Below are 19,652 nucleotides of genomic sequence, written 5' to 3'. Positions count from 1 at the left end.
GCATACACTATATACGTAGGTATACAGGGCCTATTGAAAATCTCTCCATATTACATTAAAATGGCGAATTCTACGTGAACTAGCACACATGAATTTATACCGATTAATCCGTTCCACTGTCCACTTGCTACTACGCATTGATAAGTAATGTGCAGCAGTAACAAGTGACGACATCTTCAACGAACAATCAACAATTCATAAATAATAATCCTAATATAACACTTAATAACAATAAAAGCAGTAATTGTAGTGCTGGAAACACAACCTTTATTAGTTTATGGAAATAGTTCTAGCCAGATTCTAGCAAACGGTCGCAGACCAAGACTTGAGTAAGCGACACTTTCTAAAGGAGATTCTGAGCCATCAAGTGAGTTCCTCGGGGCCAATAGCATATCAAAGAGTGAATTACCATTCGTTGGTGGTACCGAAGTTCTTTTTGGAGATCAGAGTCTTCGTCTCGGTCTTCGGTGAAGATTCCGTGAAAGATCATCACCACCTTCAAGCGAGTGACTTTGAAATGTTAACGATGCTATCTGTAAATCAGGATAATGGTCCGCATAGTGAGATTACCGTAGATGTTCCGGATTCATTTATTGCACGCAATAAGACACCACCGCGATACCCATCACCTCGTCTACCGATTCAGCTAAATGGATCAGTAAAGCCAATTCCACCACCTCGTGAATGATCACGAGGAATGACCACGTGAATGATCAAACGACCAGAATGGTCGTTTGGTGAATCGTACATCAGCTCCACAGGTGCCCGATCATAAAATAACACTTCAGCAACAAACACCGGGTCAAATCGCACAAATTGTCGAACCAACCCCCGAATAATTGGATAGCATTAAGAAATTCCAGGAGCAGCTCAGACGACGACAAGAATAGGAAGAAAGAGTAGCGCAATAGAATGAATTCCTCAGAGCAAGTTTACGTGGTTCACGCAAGTTACAATCACTACTGGATAGCTCAGTGGTCATCAATCCGATTGGGGTGGAGAATAAAGCCTATCTGAAGGATGAAGAATTGGAATTGGCTATGGTGAACTGGTGAGTGCACTGCAACGTTTGCAGAATCACCTGAATAAATATGGATTGGCATCATTGGCGGGTTGTGTGATGCCGGCGCAGAGTCTTCTACTGGATCTGGGTGTGGCTCGTGCTCTTGTCTCACGTACATCCGTCCTGCAGTGTCGACGAACGCGTGTTAAAAATCCCATTATAAGCAATGTTCAGACCGTGGCTAAGGATTGCATGGAATCGCTGGCACAGTCAAATTCACCAGCTGCCATTGAATTCTGCGGTATACTGTCATCGTACTATTCCAGGCACACATCGGAGTTGTTCGTCGTCACTCCTGGCGACGCCCGTGTCAACACCGTTGCCCATGAAGCCTGTGAATGCCACCTGTTGTGCCACATACGGACAATGCCGTAAGCAACAATCTGGTCATTAAGCAGCGTGAACCCATTGTAACACCCGTGAATACCCTGCACGACGGTACGTAGGATCTCATATGAATTATTCGCATTGAGAAGTCATCGGAACCCCTAGGGGCTATAATACGCAATGAGGGTAAAGCCATGGTCATTGGACAAATTGTTCGTGGAGCTGCAGCAGAGAAATCGGGACTCCTGCACGAAGGTGATGAGATTCTCGACATGAATGGGATTGAGATCCGGAGGAAGAGTGTAAATGACGTGTGTGCCCTACTGGGTGCAATGACGGGTACTCTTTCCTTCCTCATTGTCCCAGCTGGGAGTCCACAACCTGGTGGCGGTGGTCGCGATCCACCAATTCTGCATGTACATTCCCATTTTGACTGCGATCCCGAGGATGATCTGTACACTCCGTGTCATGTATTAGGGATTAGTTTCCAAAAGGGGGGATTACGCAACAAATTTTTAAGCAACACAAATTTTCACATTAAACAAAATATAATATTAGATTTAGAATCACTAATTTGTACATTTTTTTGGCTTAAGCTAACAATTTTTAGTAATACATATTTCCCCACTAATCCCCCCACTAATTTTTCAGGTGCGTTAACCGTAAAACACGGAATATTCGTTGAGGAGAAGTTGCGAAATGGGATTCAAATTGCCCTTAATGCAGCGAAACAAAAAAATCGCAACTTAAAAATGAGGAATGTCAATGTAAATTAAAAAAAAAAAAAAAAAAAAAAAAAAAGAAAGAATAAAAAAAACTGAAAAAAAACTGAAATACTGGAAAGGTTATGTGAAATAATAAAATAAAAACGTTATTGAAATAAATATTTTTTGTTTTATTAGGAAAACAATGTAATAATTAATTATCGTTATGATTGATTGAGAATTGAGCGATAATTGTTTATCAATCTGATTGATCAACTATTGATCAATTATTGATAATCAATCAGATTGATTTAGAATTGAGCGATAATTGTTTATCAATCTGATTGGTCAACTATTGATCAATTATTGATAATCAATCCGATTGATCAACTATTGATCATCTATGCGGACCTATATTGACTCAATATTGATCTCAATAATTGATCAATGATTGACAAAATTTGTTTACTGGGATGGTAATGAATTTTTTATCATCTCTACTCCGAAGTGAAAGACACATTTTCACCCAACTTGAGGCGCGGGGGACCCGATTTATTTATCCCTGAAAAAGGAATCGAATGGAGTCATGGAATAAATAAAGTATAAATGTAGGTTCAGAAAGAAAAATACATAACAGAGAAGCACAAAAAGTTTAGACGAATCAATTTGAAAGTGAGTTTTTTTAGCACCACAGGTAAATACTTATATACGTAACTTTTGAATTTAGGGTATGATTTTCTTTTATTTTCAGCAATTAATGTAATTATATAATGGATGAAATTCACTTGTTAGACAAACTTAAGATTTTTTATAAAAGATTTAAATTTTCTTAAGATTCTTTAAGTTTCTTTTAAGAATCTTTGATTTATTTAAGAATGTCTTAAATCATTAGATTCCTGAAGATTCTATATGAAAAATATAAGATTCTTAAGTTTTCTTCAGCAAAAATCAGGGTTTCTTGAAAATCTTAAATGTTTCTTAAAATTTCTTTAATTAATCTTAAGTTTGGATTCAGATTCACAGGCAAGTGATTCTCACCAACTTTTTTCACTGTGCTTGTTTTATACTAATTTTTGTTGATTAAGCCGAAGGCTAGTATCCTTTTAGGTCTTGGGGGTCCACGCTATAGACGTGCAACCTTGTCGAATTCAAATGCGTGGATTCTTCCAAGCCTTACAAGCGTTTTAAATCATTTTTGTGGAGGACACCAACCTGACAGATGTCTCTCGTGCCATCGACCAGTGGGAGCCAAGGAAATTCCCAGACCAAAAGACCAAGGGATGATCCTGGTAATAGCAAGCAACCCCAGATGAAGCAGCCTAAGTTAACCAACTGGCTAGCAGCGGTTCCAACTAGCAACTCCTTTGACGCCCTTTCCACGAGGGAGGAATCAAATGACATGGAGACCGATGGTGATTCTCAAAACAACGGCACCTCTGACTCTGATTCTGCCACTAAGAAAGAGCCCACACCTCCGCCTATTTTTGTCCATGGAGTTGAGACCCTATCGCCACTTGTGGCACTCCTGGAGTCTCTTGCCAAGAATTTATACACCCTCAAGGCTCTTAAGGACAACACTGTAAAGATACAAACAAAGAACAGTGACTCTTACCGGAAGATTTACAAGGCTCTCAAAGACAAAAACACTGACATGCACTCATTCCAATTGAAGAGCGAGAGGGGCTTCCGCGCTGTGATCCGGGGGCTGCATCATGCTGTGATACACGAGGACATCAAGAATGCCCTTAAGGAACTAGGACACAATGTTGTGCGTGTGCACAATGTTAAGCAAAGGGGCACAAAGCTCCCCCTGCCGCTCTTCTTTGTTGAAGTCACTGCTGCAAACAACAACAAGGAAATTTACCAAATCACGCGCCTCTTGAGTCATGTCGTGCAGGTGGAGCCTCCGCGTCCATCGAAGGAAGTTGTCCAATGTACGAAGTGCCAGAGATATGGCCATACAAAGTCCTTTTGCCATAGGGCTCCTCAGTGTGTTAAGTGTGCGGGTGGGCACGCGACTGAAAAGTGCACAAGGAAGGTTCGTGATGAGAATGTGAAGTGTGTTAACTGTGGGGGCGGCCACCCTGCGAACTTCCGGGGTTGTGAGGCTCACCTGCAGCTGAAGAGACAAAGGACATCGGATCTCAGGGATAGAGTTGCACAGGAACGTAGATTGCATCGCCAAACTTCCACAAATGTAAACACTGCTACCAGAATTGATGGATTGTCATATTCCGATGTCACAGGTGGCGTTGGTGTTACTGAGGGGCAAGGTGTGTCCAACCCGGCTGGCAATGATTCGAATGCTTCAAATAATAACGACATTTCTGTGCTGACTTCAATGATGAAAGGTCTTTCGCAACAAATATCCACAGTACTTAATTTATTAACTATCCTCGTGGCCGAAATGAGATCAAAATGAATCTTAAAGTCTTAAAACTAGTCATGTGGAATGCCAATGGTCTTTGTAACCATGTCCTGGAAGTGAAAAATTATCTTTATGCAAACGACGTGGATATTCTCATGGTATCTGAAACACACTTCACAACAAAAAGTTTTATCAAAATCCCTAATTATATAATTTACAATACCAAGCATCCGGACGGTACTGCGCACGGAGGGACGGCCATAATAATCAGGAGAGATAACAAGCACAATATTCGAGAAAAATTCAGGGAGGATTTTCTGCAGGCTACTTCGGTTGAGGTCATTTGCCCGGGCGCTCCGATCACAATTTCATCTGTCTACTGCCCACCTAGACACTTAGTGAAGAAACATCAGTTTGAGAGATATTTTGGCACTCTTGGTAGCAGGTTTATCTCCGCTGGAGACTTTAATGCCAAACATCCTTTTTGGGGTTCGCGATTGGTTAACCCAAAGGGGAAGGAACTCTATGAGACAGCCATGAGCAACAACTACAAATTCTTATCTACTGGAGAGCCTACTTACTGGCCTGCAGACCGCAATAAGCTCCCTGATCTGCTGGATTTTGCCGTGGTTGGCGGCGTGGATGCATCGCGATGCAGAGTGAGTTCTTCTCTGGATCTCTCCTCTGACCACAGCCCGGTGATTCTTGAGGTTTTTGCCGACGTTGCTCAGTTGCATAGAGAGGCCCACCTTACTAATCGGTCTACTGACTGGAACCTTTTTAGAGATGCCCTGGACAAACTCATCGTCGTTCCCGATGCTATTGATGACAGGGTTGGGCTTGAGGAGTCTGTGGGTGCTCTCACGGAGGCCTTACGCGAAGCCGCTCGATCGTCGACTTCGGCAGTGCATGAAGGGAAGTTCAAACATTATCACGTTCCTTTTAGCGTGCGGGAGAAGCTTCAGGAGAAACGCAGACTCCGACAAATTTGGCAAACTACCAGGCACCCTGATGACAAGAAAAATTTCAACCGCTCTGCCAAAGCTTTGAAGAGGATGATGAGGGATTTATGTGAGAAGTCCATCTCGGAGTATCTTGAGGGTTTATCACCTACTGAGGCCACCGATTATAGTCTTTGGAGGGCTACCAGGAGAGTCACTAGGCCCCAGGCTGCGGTTCCCCCTGTGAGGAGGGTGGATGGAAGTTGGGCAAGAGATGATGAGAGTAAGGCCAAGGCTTTTGCTGAGCATCTGGAAAGCGTGTTTCGTGTCTGGCCTGGCATGGATGATCATGACGAGGAGGTGGACCGATTTCTGGAAGCTCCTGGACAATTGTCGTTACCTATTAAAAAATTCCGTGTTGGCGAAATTGTAAATGTGCTCGTTGATGATCTTCGACCGCACAAGGCTCCTGGGCACGACAAGATTACTGGAAGGATGTTAAAGGAAATTACTGCAAAGTGTGTCAGACTTATCCAGAGGATCTTCAATGCCATGCTAACAATCGGTCACTTCCCGAGTCGGTGGAAGATTGCACAAGTGAAGGTAATTCTGAAGCCGGGAAAGAAATCAGATGAACTGAGCTCATATCGTCCAATCAGCCTTTTATCAATCCTCGGGAAGGTCTTTGAGAAACTTCTGATGCATCGATTGAGACCCATCCTTGCGGCGGAAGCCCTAATTCCTGCTCACCAATTTGGGTTCAGGCCAGGCCATGGTACGGTGGAGCAGGTCCATCGATTAGTGGATGTCATACATGCGGCCTTTGAAGACCGACAATATTGCACGGGCGCTTTCCTTGATGTTAGTCAGGCTTTTGATCGAGTTTGGCATGATGGCCTTAACTACAAAATCAAAAAATTCCTTCCATTCAATTTCTACCTCATCATCAAGTCCTTCTTGTCGGATAGGCAGTTCTTCGTGAGGCAGGGGCTCGAGGAGTCGCAGACGTTGCCAATCCGCTCTGGGGTCCCCCAGGGTAGCGTCCTGGGGCCCGTATTGTATGTCTTATTCACTGCGGATCTCCCTCGTTGTCGTCAGAATACCATGGCAACGTTTGCGGACGATACTGCTGTCCTTGCTGTGGCTGATTCGCCGGGGTTGGCGTCGCAGATGCTCCAGGGGCATTTAGAATTGATCGAGTCATGGCTACGCAGATGGAAAATCAAGGCCAATGAACAGAAATCCGTCCAGGTTACCTTCACACTTAGAAACGGTTCTTGCCCACCAGTACTACTGAATGGAAGTGAGATTCCCCAATCGAATGTCACCAAATATCTCGGGTTGCACCTTGACAGGAGGCTAACCTGGAGAACTCATCTATGGATGAAAAGGAAGCAACTGAGTCTTAGGTGGAGGGGCTTGTACTGGCTGCTTGGAAGGAGATCTAAGATGTCTCTGTCAAACAAAACTCTGATCTACAAGACCATAATTAGGCCTGTGTGGACGTATGGCCTGCAACTGTGGGGAGCAGCAGCTAAGTCAAATGTGGACATAATACAAAGATTCCAAAGCAAGGCCCTCAGGCAAATCACTGACGCCCCCTGGTACGTAACCAACGACCAGCTGCATAGGGACCTGAACGTCCTCCCGGTTCAGGAGGAGATAGCTGAGGTCAGCAGGCGCTACAGAGAGCGACTGCTTGGGCATGAAAATGACCTTGCTGGGCAGCTGGCGATTGACGATGGAAAGCCGAGAAGGCTTAGGAAGGTGAAGCCTTCCGACCTCTTTACCCCGTTGTGATCGGTGTGCTTTAGTTTTATGGTTTTTCCCCGACGTTAAACCATCATGTCTCTCTTTTTATTGTCTTGTATTAAAGTTTATTGTACCCTCTTGTGCAGATCGCTTTATTAAATACGTTTAAAAAAAAAAAAAAAAAAAAAAAAAAATCTTAAGTTTTTTCATAAGTAATCTTAAGATCTCTCCTTAGGCATAATTTTATATATTTAATGTTAAATAAGTGTTATGATTCTAGGATTATTCTAAAAGCGTTTTCTTTAAATTTTCTTAATTAAAAAAAATTCATTTCTTGTATGTTATGTAATTGCAAAATTTCCAAAAATTGCCTTAATAATGTTCACAATATTTCGGCACATAAAATCTCCATGGGGGAGGGCGGAGCTAATAAAGTCACTTAAAGGTTTGGAAAAAGCCAAAAATATCATATTTCCTAACTAAATATAACAAAATGATCTGAGAAAGAGTTTTAGGGCAGTAAATTTCATAAAGAAATGTTCTATACATTTCGCTTTATTTATTTGGGAAATATGATATTTTGAGCTCTTTCTAAACCCTTAAGTGACTTTATTAGCCCCGGTCTCCCCTATACTTTGGTACATTTTACCCATCTAACTTATTTGGAAAGTTCCTGAATAGCCTCTTGGAGTGATGGTTGAATGTGGAGATGGGTTAAATAAAGTAAAGCTCTGAAAAGATGAAAAGCTCCCATTTGGTGAGTGGGTGCTTTAGAATAATGCGAAAAGTCCAGAGAGAGAGAGTGAGCGCCACACCCCCCCTTCGTGATAATTAGAGATGTTAAAATGGGAAAGTGAAACCAAAGTCTGTCCACCCCTATCTAAACCACTCAATATAGACTCTAAATGTGACCCTCTCCTTTTGCACAATAACGCACCACCCTCTTCACTCTCCCCCCTCCCCCCCCGTGAAAGTGTGTCCGAAAGTGGAAGCTGCGGTCTATGTTAGGAATATTACATATACCATAATATGTCCCACATATTATTACATAATATGTGGGACACGTATCCAATTATGTTATTGATCAGTGGTTTGAAATTAATTTATTCATGCGAGAATAAATCGCAAAGGATGCGCAAATTTCTCTGATCTATTCTTATCTATGGTCCGCATCTACGCGACCATTTATTCCGCCTGATTATTTAATAGAACTTATCAGTATATTTTATTTTTTAAACTTAATTCATTGATAGAAACTTCTAATTCAAGAAATTTCCCTATTTTGTCTGTTTGTCCTGCAAAAGATTTTTCTTTGAGGAAACTAAATCATTTTCCTATCTGCCAATAATTTTTTTCACAAAGGATTTTCATTCCTGTGAAACCTATTTTAGAACGAGGACAACACAATGTATGTAGGTACACACAAGGGTGTGATGAGTTCCCTATATTGCTTCCATAGTCAAGGGTTGAGTTGGCAATGCGTTGTATGTGAGGAAGGGATGAAAGACTAGAAGCTCGTTTGACCACTGAAACGGGTCGTTGGCGCCACATACTGAATAATTAATCCAATTGTTCACCAAGGTGTTGTCGCACAAAAGAAAATGCGTTCGAACTCACATCCATTCGCATTTTCCATGCAATCGAACACACTGAATTGCTCAATGGACACTCACTTGCGCGGAATAATTGTATCATTATCGAAATTATCTCACTTCCAAGTGGATAATAAATTTCACACTCTGCAGCCCTCTTTTTTTATCAACCCTTTTCTTTTCTGCATTGTACTAGAGATAGCTCTATATTTATCCTGCATTTCCCACTAAAACCGTGCATTTTCACAGAAAAGTAGGAGAAACCACTCGAGAATTTTTTTTAACGAACGAGAAGAGATATTTCTCACAAAATCAGACTTCTTTGTACGAAATTTCTGCTTTGATACCAAGCAAGATTTTAATTTTTAGTTTTTCCACCTTCTTTTATTTTAAAATATTCCACCGAGTACCTAAATGAAAAACAAACCACTCTTCCTTTCAGTTTCATTTTCAATGAGAATTTTGAAGAGATTCTCAAGAGATGTGCAAAAAATCAATGAAAGTGAAGGGACGAAAGGTTTTCCTTGAGATGCTTTTCCCATTTCCGGGAAAAAGTCTCATACATAGAAAGCAAAGCTCTTTGTAAAATGATACGAAGTAGATGAGAAATTGGTACACCTCAAAGGCAAAGAAGAAATTGCGAAAGAGATTATATTACTCCCATTGACCTTTGACATGGAGAATGTGGATTTTGACTACAATGACCTCACAGTTCTAACTTCTCATTGCATAAACATTCTCAGGTAGAATCATGGAATGAATAACATCCTGAATAACACAGATTGAATGAAAACAGAATATGATTGGAAAAATAATCAAATTAAAATATAAATCTTCTTTTTTATTATTCTTCTATACTTATTGTGATAGAAATTAGAACAAAGTATCTTCTAAAATGACTCAAAATATCAATTTAACCTTTTAAGGAGCGCGATCAATCTAGCGAGCTGATTAAACTAAAAATAATTTTTAGGGGTTCCTTTGAGCTGAAATAAGACATTTTTGGCAAAAAATCCGATTTCAACAATTTTCGGTTTTTCGTCCTTCCTGATCCTGTGAGTCCTTAGGGATGTCCTTTCGTGATCATAAAATGATCAGGGATTGTAAAGACATAGTCTTGTACTAATTTGGACTTAGTATTTATAAAATAACTATACAAAATGAAACATTTTCAAAATCTAGCCTTTGGGTCAGCGTATGACACCCAATGGTCCTTAAAGGGTTAAATCATTTTGTCATTTCGACAGAAAAAGTAAATATTCATATCACTCACTATTTTCTTACATTCATAATTTTGGAAATTTTCCTTTTAAATTCGTTGAAAATGAATTAAAAATCATATTTTCCTTTCTTTATATTGTCACGCGTTAATTTATGTTTTAAGAGAACCAAATATGTTAAAGAAAATCCTCAAATTCTGGAAATTATTACAAAATTTTCCTTAACAAAGAAATATAAAAATTACCAAAGTTAGTTAATCAGAATAAATTTTAATACATTTCGTGTGAAATGAATTAGAAGACAGGTTGAAAGAAAAATTGAAGATAATCTGAGAGAAGGATTAGAGTGTGGTTTGGCGAAGCCCCTTAAGTTGTCCTGAAGCATTTTGAAACTTTAATTGCCCACCCACTCAGGCAGACACATAATACGAAATGACAATTCATTACCACTCCTTTCACGTGGAAGAGAGTGGGTCAGAAAGTGAAATTGAAAACAAATTGGCCAGAGATCTTATCTCATAAGATGTTATCACCAATCATGACTCCTTTCACGTGAAAAGGACGAAAAAGGGAAAAGAAAACAATAAAATAATTACCCTCATAAAACATTTATGGACTTTTGGGAATCGAACTTCATTCCAATTTTCCGCCCCACATATCAAAACAAGGTCCCTCTAGGTTGTATTTTACCTTCTTCAACGGAAAAAAAGACCTTCCCCGAATCACACGTATGTGTGAGTGTGTGTCTTACCTCCAAAAGAAAGATATTATTGAGGGTGGCAGAAACGCTTAGATACTTTTTTATGCAAACATATTTTATGTAGCGTTAGATCTGTTCCAAGGGTTTCACTCTTTACCTTTTTACTACCTATTTCTTACAATCTTCTTCGATTTTTTTTTGAGTCTTATCTGTTTTTTTTTACGCCACCTTTCTTGGCTTTCTCTCCCTAAATAAACTATCGATTGTCTTTATGATTAAGTCTAGTTCAAAAAATACACATGAAGAAGAAAAAACGAAAAATTATGATTGGATATTCGATAATAATTCAAAAAACAAATTTTCCCAATAAAACCCACGGCTTTTCCAGGAAATCTCAGCGTAAGAAAATACAAGAATAAATGAATTAAATTACACATGCTGTAAAAACATTTTTTAGCGGAGTTTCAATTTTTTTTTCATGGGGGATACCATCCGAAAATTTACATAAATCAATACAAAGAATATTAAATTAGCTAATCCAAGGTATTCCAGTTGTCATCCAACCATCTATTGAGACGAATATTTGACATTCTAATTAGTTGTCCTTTTACCAACAAATTAGTTTCAATTTGTAGTGAAATGGAGACGCCTTGTGGTTTACCAGGCGCCTCCATTTTCAACTATATAAATAATTAATTCATAATGTAAAATATAGAGGATATATGATCTCACATGGAGACATTTCTGACTTAATTTGCAGAATTATGGCGAGGTGCTTTGTGGTTTTCTAGAGGCGTTCCTATATTGATTTGATATTCTTAGAAAATAATTTTATCAATTTGACCTACAAAATAACATAAAGGGCAACAATGTTCATTTTATTTGATGATACTACTTATACATTTTAATATATTTATATGTACATAAGAGCGACTACATATTTATCCAAATACATTATAGGCAATTAGCAATTACTATTGATTTTTCAATACAAGTATGTACATGAGGCAAGTCAATATGAGTGTTTATTCTATACGGAATTTCCTAAAAATGCTGAAAATTGATCCATTATGGTGGGAGAGTACCACACTTGGTGAAAAAGAAGAAAACTTATGTAAGTATGGTAACAAAGGGGCATTTATCTGTCGAGTATTTCGATTATTATGCCGAATCACAACAAATAATCCGAATCTCAACGAATAATTCGATTCTTCTTTACGAAATAACCTAAGTCTTCTTGACGAACAATCCGAATCTCAACGAATAATCCGAATTCAAATCTCCAAATCTCGACGAATAAACGGAAACTTAACGAATAATTCGATTCTTAACGAATAATTTGAAAATTCTCATTCAGATAAACACCCCTTGTATGGTAAATACAAGATACACAAGAGGAGACACCGCGAAGTATCATCATCAAGCACTGAAGAGTCATTAGAAATATCCATGAAATCTACATAAAATACCCCAACATTGCTGAACTAATCGCTCATGTCTCTCTCTCTGTGGATGGAATCTTCTTGCTTTGCCAGAGGAGGAGCACGTGGGGGGCACAAAAGGTTGTATAGAGAAGATAGAATTATCCAATACTGATTTTCTGTATGGCTCATGTAAAATTTCAAATGAATTGTGAAGAACATTATGAACGAATCGATGAATTTGCTGCGACAACAGAGTGTTCCCAAGCGTGGGTTGAGAGGGTTTTTTTTTGTGTCTGTTTCAAAGTGCCGACAGAATCGTTTGAATATATTTTCCATGTGGGAAATAGCCCCGGATGAGGGTGTATAATGTGAAGAGTTTGTGTATCGTTTGAGGAGGAAAATTGCTCATAGACTTTGGTCACAATCTACGGGGTATTGATGTTAATCACGTGTGTTTTCCACTCGATTAACTTCCATTCGGTGTGTCTTGTGCTGGGGATTCTCTCACACATTTCATCACCCATCCAAATGGGTGGTTTGCTCGAGGGGAAAGGGTGAGAGTTGAGAGTTTATTAATAAACTCCGAGGACAGCCACCGATGGTGTGGTGCCCTCATTAGTTCCAGCAATACAAGCTGCCCTCCATGCCACCAGCACAGCGTACATATATGTAATATCCACTCTGACCACATACCCGGCCCCTCCTCACCGCGAATTCCTTAATTATATTTTGTCACAGGCATTGGTCCTTCAAAAAAAATTATTTATTGTCGGTAACCAAATTGGCACACTCTCTGGATTTTGTCCACGCTCTGGCACCTAATTACTTTGTGAAGCAGTTCACTGAACTTCACAACATATCCCAAAGGATAGCCCTAAACTCACTCCAATGAATTTCTTTGACAAATTACCCTTTTTTAAATTTTTTTTTTCATAAAGAAATTTTCCCAAAAACGCAACTTTAAGCCAGCCGAGCCAGCCTGATTAATTTGTCTCACATATTTGGGTAATCTCTCAATCTCATCCTTGGCACGTACTAACCTCCATCTTGGCAAGTTTTCTCCCAAAAAGACGAGTTGCTTGTGTGAGCACAGAGACAAAGTTAGAGGCATCAATTCAAGAATATAGCTTCGACAGGGTGGTGCAAATGCTTGAATTTAAATGACAATTCATCATACCCTCTGCATGGTAAACATTTTCCGTGTTAGATACTCGCTTCATGCTAAAACTCCGAAACATCGCACAAAACGACAAATTTGGAATAATATCTTTATAAATTCACGCACAATACTACGCCATTCCTTGTCATTTATTCTGCAAGCACAATTTTCTTCCTTAAGAGACAGTCACTGTGTGTCGGAAGTAAGTCCAACAAGCTATAAATTACAAAACAATTCACCAAGTTGGATTTTCCTGATTTTCCATTGTGAAGGAAAAACTTTCCTTTAAGGACAACATTGTGAGAATTTTTGGGTGAAAAGTGTGAAAAAACGAAAGTAATTAATCGTATTTAATGAAAATTAGGCAGGAAAATTCATCAGATATCTCCTTATGGGGAGAAAAAAGGTCCACATCGAGATAGGACAGATATGAGAAGAAAAGAACGGTGCGCGAAGAAAAAACAATCATACAAATTAAAATTGAAAGTCCTATTTAACTTATCTCACATAGCCGCAGATTTTAAGGAAGAAAAAAACAAAAAAGTGGAGAGAAAATGAGGAAAGTTTGATGGGAAAACACATTAAAGTATTCGCAATTATGATGACATTTTCAATTTTTCATTTCAAACAATTATATCGATTGTCCCAACGTTTTTTCCCTCTCGCAGCTTTTATCCCCGCACTCAAAATGATGGAATTTTTGCCAAAAATTTTTGTCCCCCATCATGCGTCTAAATATTTAATTACTTCCCATTCAATATTCATCATAGGGAAATATTATAGGATGATGCCGGAGGCATAAGTTCAATATACAATATCGAACAACCTCTGACATTATTTTTTTGCTTTATCGTGAAATATGATAAATAAAAGTGGACATTCATTGAAAAAAAAAAGTTAGTGGCATTTGTAATAAAAAAAAAAAGATGATAAAAAATAAATCTCATGGGGCCTCTTTTCGCGTATTAATATGCAGCATTTATTGAACGAGAGCACAATATTTCTGCTTCATATATGTTTGTGAATTAAAACCATGTTACTGTATCCCTTTGATACTTGCTTTGATATCCCCTCTGTGGCTTAATCGATTTTTATTAATAAATGGATAGAAATGTTCATTAAATGTGGAAAATACCATTTTAAATAAACTGTTCAGTTTATTTTTCATTCCCCCGGGAAAATGAGTTTTCCAAAAGGATCATTGGAACTATATGATAAATAATATTAGAGAGAAACAAGGGGTGTTTATCTAAATAAAAATATTCGAATTATTCGCCTTAAAAAGTAGTAAATTTAAGACTTAAAATATTTTTAAGTAATTCGTTTTTAGTCCTTAAAAGGTTCAGATTAAGAAAGAAAAGCTTAAGTACCTACTAAATTTAAGTCTAAAGTGTGGTAAATCTAAGCTTAAAAATACTTAATTAAAGCCTAAAAAACTTAATCGGTTTTATGTCACTAAAAGGTTCAGATTAAGAAACAAGAACTTTTAAAAAAATACTAAAATTTGAAAAGAATTATTCGGTTTTAGTCATTAATCGGTTCAGATTAAGAAAGAAAAGCTTAAGTACCTACTAAATTTAAGCCTAAAGTGTGGTAAATCTAAGCCTTTAAATACTGGATTCAAGCCTAAAAAGTACTAAATTCAAGCAGGAAAAAACGTAATTCGCTTCTAAGCAATTTTTTTTAACTGAATGAAAGTATTCCGTTCTTCGGAAGTATTTTGATTTGTTCACCAACCTTTGAATTATTCGTCAAAAAATTTAAATAAGGTTCAGATTAAAGAAGAAAAGTTTAAAAATAGTAAATTTAAGCCTAAAATGTAGTAAATCTAAGCCTAAAAATACTAAATTAATAAAGCCTAAAAAAATTATTCGGTTTTAGTCCTTCAAAGTTTCAGATTAAAAACAAAAACTAAAAAAATACTAAATTTAAGTTTAAAATGTAGTAAATCTAAGCCTTTAAATACTAGATTCAAGCCTAATAAAAAGTACTAACATCAAGCAGGAAAAAAGTAATTCGCTTCTAAGCAATTTTTTTTTAACTGAATGAAAGTATTCCGTTCTTCGGAAGTATTTGGATTTGTTCACCAACCTTTGAATTATTCGTCAAAAAAGTCATAAAATTTGACAAATAAATACCCCTTGGAGAGAAATAAATAATTTTAAAAAATAGTTTTTAATTTTTTTGTATGAAATTCAATTGAATTTTCCTCTGGTAAATAATAAATTTCAATTTAAAAATTTCATCAATTTTCTTCATGCGATTTTCCGCATTTTCCTAATCTTCTGGAAGCCATTCAAAAAAAAAAGAAGGAAAAAAACTCACCAAAAATTCCGGAAGAGGCCTCGAGCATGAAGCCAGCAATGCTTGATCCCAACTATTCTTGTACACCTTCCCCATGAATGTCCTTCGTCCTTTTGGCGCGAAAATTGCCGGTAGGAGTGTATTCAATTTTCTACATTGAATACCACTTGCCATGTAATATCGTCCAGTGGATTGGAGTTGAATGGAAACTTTGAAAAGAAACCGAAGGAATGGAATATGGGCCATCGATGGGGGTCCAGTGGATTGGGTGAGAAAGCGCACACGATTCGGTTCAAAGGTAATTGGCCAATGGGTTTCGCACTCGATATAAATGTGATACAAGAAGGTGAAGAGGTGACCGTGATTCAGTTGCTTCGTTGATCGTGTGAGGGCAACAAACACGGCATCTCGTACATAAGAAACAATCCACGCTAGCACTCTCGAATCAATGACCATCGAATTGGACACCCAAACCCCGGAGGTCGTCATTTGATTCGTGCTCTTACCACCCATCGCCACCCTTGAGCCATCCACTGTGCCATTGACATCCACCGAAATCCATTGTGTTGCCTTGTGTTTCTGCCATGGGCCACACATCACACCACCACTGGTCACTGTGCCACAATCTACTACCCCATCTGGCACCCTATTAGCCCGATTGAGATGGGATGTGACGCAATTACCTGGGCTGCTTCCACCCATTTCTGCAGTGCTTCTGACACGTGGGTAGAGGAACCTTTGCCGGCCATCAGGTACATTAATTTTCGTGTGATGTGGCCTCGGTTGTGTGTCAATGCCACACCAATGAATCTCCTCGGGCACACAGGTATCCTCGTCAATTCTTAATTCAGTATTTGGCCACAATTCTTCCTCAACATCCTCCTCAATGCATTTCTGCCGTCTCAATGGGGACCTCTTGCGAATCTCTTCGTGTGATCCACAATCTCGCCTCAGACGGCATGTGCAGAAACTTCCCGCCAATGGAAGTTTTATGAAAGACACCACAGATTGTCTTCCCTTCACGTGATCTCCATGGGAATGATTGTACCGCTGCTGCGGAGGGTTTAAATTGTACTCCCCATCGAAGGATCTAAGATGGACTTTTCTATGAAATTCAACCCAAACCGACACAGTTGTGTCCCCCACGAAATCAATGACACTGCAACACACAACACGTTGATCTTCATGTGATCTTCGGCACAATATGCGCGAGTTGCACACGACCAAATGTGGTATTCGATGAAATTTATAGATTTTGTGGTAAGCGACATAGCGTCTGCGGATTGGCACAGGTGGGCACGCGATCGCGTTATCTCGATCACACATTATCACGTTACGATCGTGAGAAACTTTTTGTATAAATATTCCCTGAGAATTTGTATTTACTTAGTTGATGAACTAGTCCGGCTGATATTTAATATCGCACGAGATCACTCAATGACACGGACGCTACATGCGAGAGAGTACAATACACAAATAAATTCGCGCGTGAGCCAATCAAGGTAACCAATTTCACCTGTAGTAGCCGTCATCGCAGCGACATGAATTACAACTGCTGTGGTCAGCTACTGACTTGGCTCCGTGAACCTAGGCTCATTATCTTCTCTCACTCTCTCCCCAGCATCACATACTCACAGGGGGGGCCTCCTACCTTGCTGTCGATAAAACTCTCTTGGGAGATGGTGTAATAAACTTGAAATACGCGATTTTCTGTCTTGTCTGTACATAATTGCACATAATGAAACGTGTAACTCACTTTCGTGATGTTTTTAGCAAGTAAAATTAATTTCTTAGGGCTGTGTGTACAGCTGTATGCGTGCGTGGTACCTTTGTAACAATGGATGAAGGTGTGACAATTTTCCCGCCAAAAAGTCATTCACATCGCATATGTGGGGGAAAAGTGATTTTGCTATATACATACACATTATGTACATTTCAAACACGCCACAGAAATAATTCATACAACCACCCCACCCAAGAATAATCTTGATGTCCCACTGTGTGTCCCACGACAGGTGGGATTTTAGGCTCAGATGGGCCATAATTAACGCGTAAATTTTCTGGTGATATATGGAAAATGATTGCCATGCAAATATACACATTGTTTCCCGTACATTGTTTATTACCTGTAATCTTTGCTATTTACTCAGTAGCTATGATTCTTGCGTTGTCTTTAGTTTTTTGTTTGTTGCATTTCTAAATATTGGATCTTATTCAGCGACCAAGAAACCCTTGAAATTTACTTGAAATCTTGAAATTTCGATACAAAATTTAAAGATTTCAAGGGTTTCTTGGTCGCTGAATAAGGCCCATTATGTGGGAAATGGTATATTGGAAAAATTGATAAGAAATTCAGGAACAGGATATAATTTATAAGGATGAAATTCACTGTCAGACAGATTTAAGTTTTCTTAAGATTTCTTAAGATTCTTTAAAAAACACTTAAGATTTCCTAAGAAAAAATTAAGATTTTTAAGTTTGTTTAAGCGATGATTTTTTTTATCGCTTTCGGGCATCGAAATTCGTAAAAATCATTAAAGATATGCATGCAACTAGCTTGATTTACTTAAGAAATCTTAAATTTCCCTTAAAAAAAACTTGAAAGTCCTAATTGAAACTTAAGAGAACTTATGGAAATGCTTTAGAAAACTTAAAGAATCTTAAGAGAACTGTAAGAATCTTAAGAAAATTTAAGTCTTTCTTAAGGAATCTTAACTCTGAATAGTAAATTTTACCCTTAGATTCCATAGATTTTTAGATGAATGTTTAGTTTAATTTTTATGTTCTAATCGCAGCTTCAGGGATAACTTTATGCGATTTTTTTTTCAAGAACTTTTGAACATAAAGAAATGAAAAATTAGAATAAAAATAATTTTAATTATATTCTACATTTTAAAAAAGTTTTATGCAAGGACGGTTTATCTGGACGAAATTATTCGGATCTTCGGAATTATTTGATTTGCCAAGGAAATCAAAATATTGGTTTTTGGCCTCTTAATTGCTTAGATTGAGAAGCAGAAGCCTAACAAGCCTGAAAAGGACTAAATTCAAACCGAATAGTAATTTCACCCCAAATCATGCTAAATTCAAGCCTAAAAGTATTTGGTTTTTAAACTTAAAAAGGCAGTCTCCAATCTCAAAAAAAAAAAACTTTAAAATATATTAATTATAGCCTTAAAAAAAACTAAAATTGAAACTTAAAAAGTATAGTTATTTTAGGCCGAAGAGTTCTAAATTCAAATCGAAAAGTAGTAAATTAATGCTAAAAAGTAGTAAATTAAACCCAAAAAAGACTAAAGTCAAACTAAAAATTTCCAGATACGTTTTTGGATTTTTTTTTCGATTTTAAGTTTTTCGATTTTTAGTAAGAGATGGTCATATAAAATCAAATATTCAGATCTTCAGAAATATTTGGATGATTCGCTTAAAATACCAAAATATTTGCCAGATAAACACGTCTTGGTTTTAAGGCATAATTTTTAATTACTTTAAAAACAAATAAATTAATTTTTCTATAGTTTCGAATCATATACAACATATTCCACAGTTAAAGAAAGCATAGAAAGAAGCTTCAGCAATTTCTGTGGTTTATTTGCAATATCCGTGATTCTCCCGAGTGGAAATAGTGGGGAGAAATTCATTAGCAATTCCCATGAAATTCCTTTTGCTATTTACTCAATTCTCTGCGACAAAAAAAATCAGTTACCAGCCCTAATGAAATAGAAAAAAATTCATGCATGAATTGATTTTTTTTCGCTTCTAATTATTAAAGCGATCCACTTAGCTAATTACTTATTACCAATAATTGTATACACCATAAGCACACTTGTGAAAGAGAACAGTATCGCATATAAAATTCGTGCCTTTCGCATTTTTCTCACCGCAATAAAATGCGATGAAACTGAGAGTTTCAATTAAAATTCACATTACCCCTATATAGAAATTAATTGAACATGCGATTAGTGTCAAAACTACTTTAATAAGAGATGCATCAACTTTTCTTACAACAAGATTACTTTGCGCACACATACAACGTACATAAAAACACTTCTTCAACATCTTTGGAGATTAAATGAAGTGTTCCATCGTCTTCTTTAA

General features: G+C 37.8%; 1 protein-coding gene and 1 pseudogene across 1 annotated transcript in view; both read left to right on the top strand.

The window, feature by feature from the left end:
- The window catches only part of LOC129786814 (uncharacterized), a 5,058-nt gene extending 4,587 nt beyond the window's left edge, over nt 1-471 (top strand). The window contains exon 7 of the mRNA XM_055822055.1: nt 350-471. Within this exon, the coding sequence (XP_055678030.1) occupies nt 350-471 (122 nt within the window). The remainder of the gene's footprint in view (nt 1-349) is intronic.
- Nucleotides 472-479: 8 nt separating this feature from the next.
- LOC129786813 (protein PALS1-like) lies at nt 480-2,994 on the top strand (annotated as a pseudogene).
- Nucleotides 2,995-19,652: the final 16,658 nt, after the last annotated feature.

The sequence above is a fragment of the Lutzomyia longipalpis genome, chromosome 1 (genome assembly GCF_024334085.1).
Source record: "Lutzomyia longipalpis isolate SR_M1_2022 chromosome 1, ASM2433408v1".
In the NCBI taxonomy this organism is placed as follows: Eukaryota; Metazoa; Arthropoda; class Insecta; order Diptera; family Psychodidae; genus Lutzomyia; species Lutzomyia longipalpis.
Note: the sequence above shows the minus strand (reverse complement) of the source record. Positions and strands in the feature narration are given on the sequence as shown.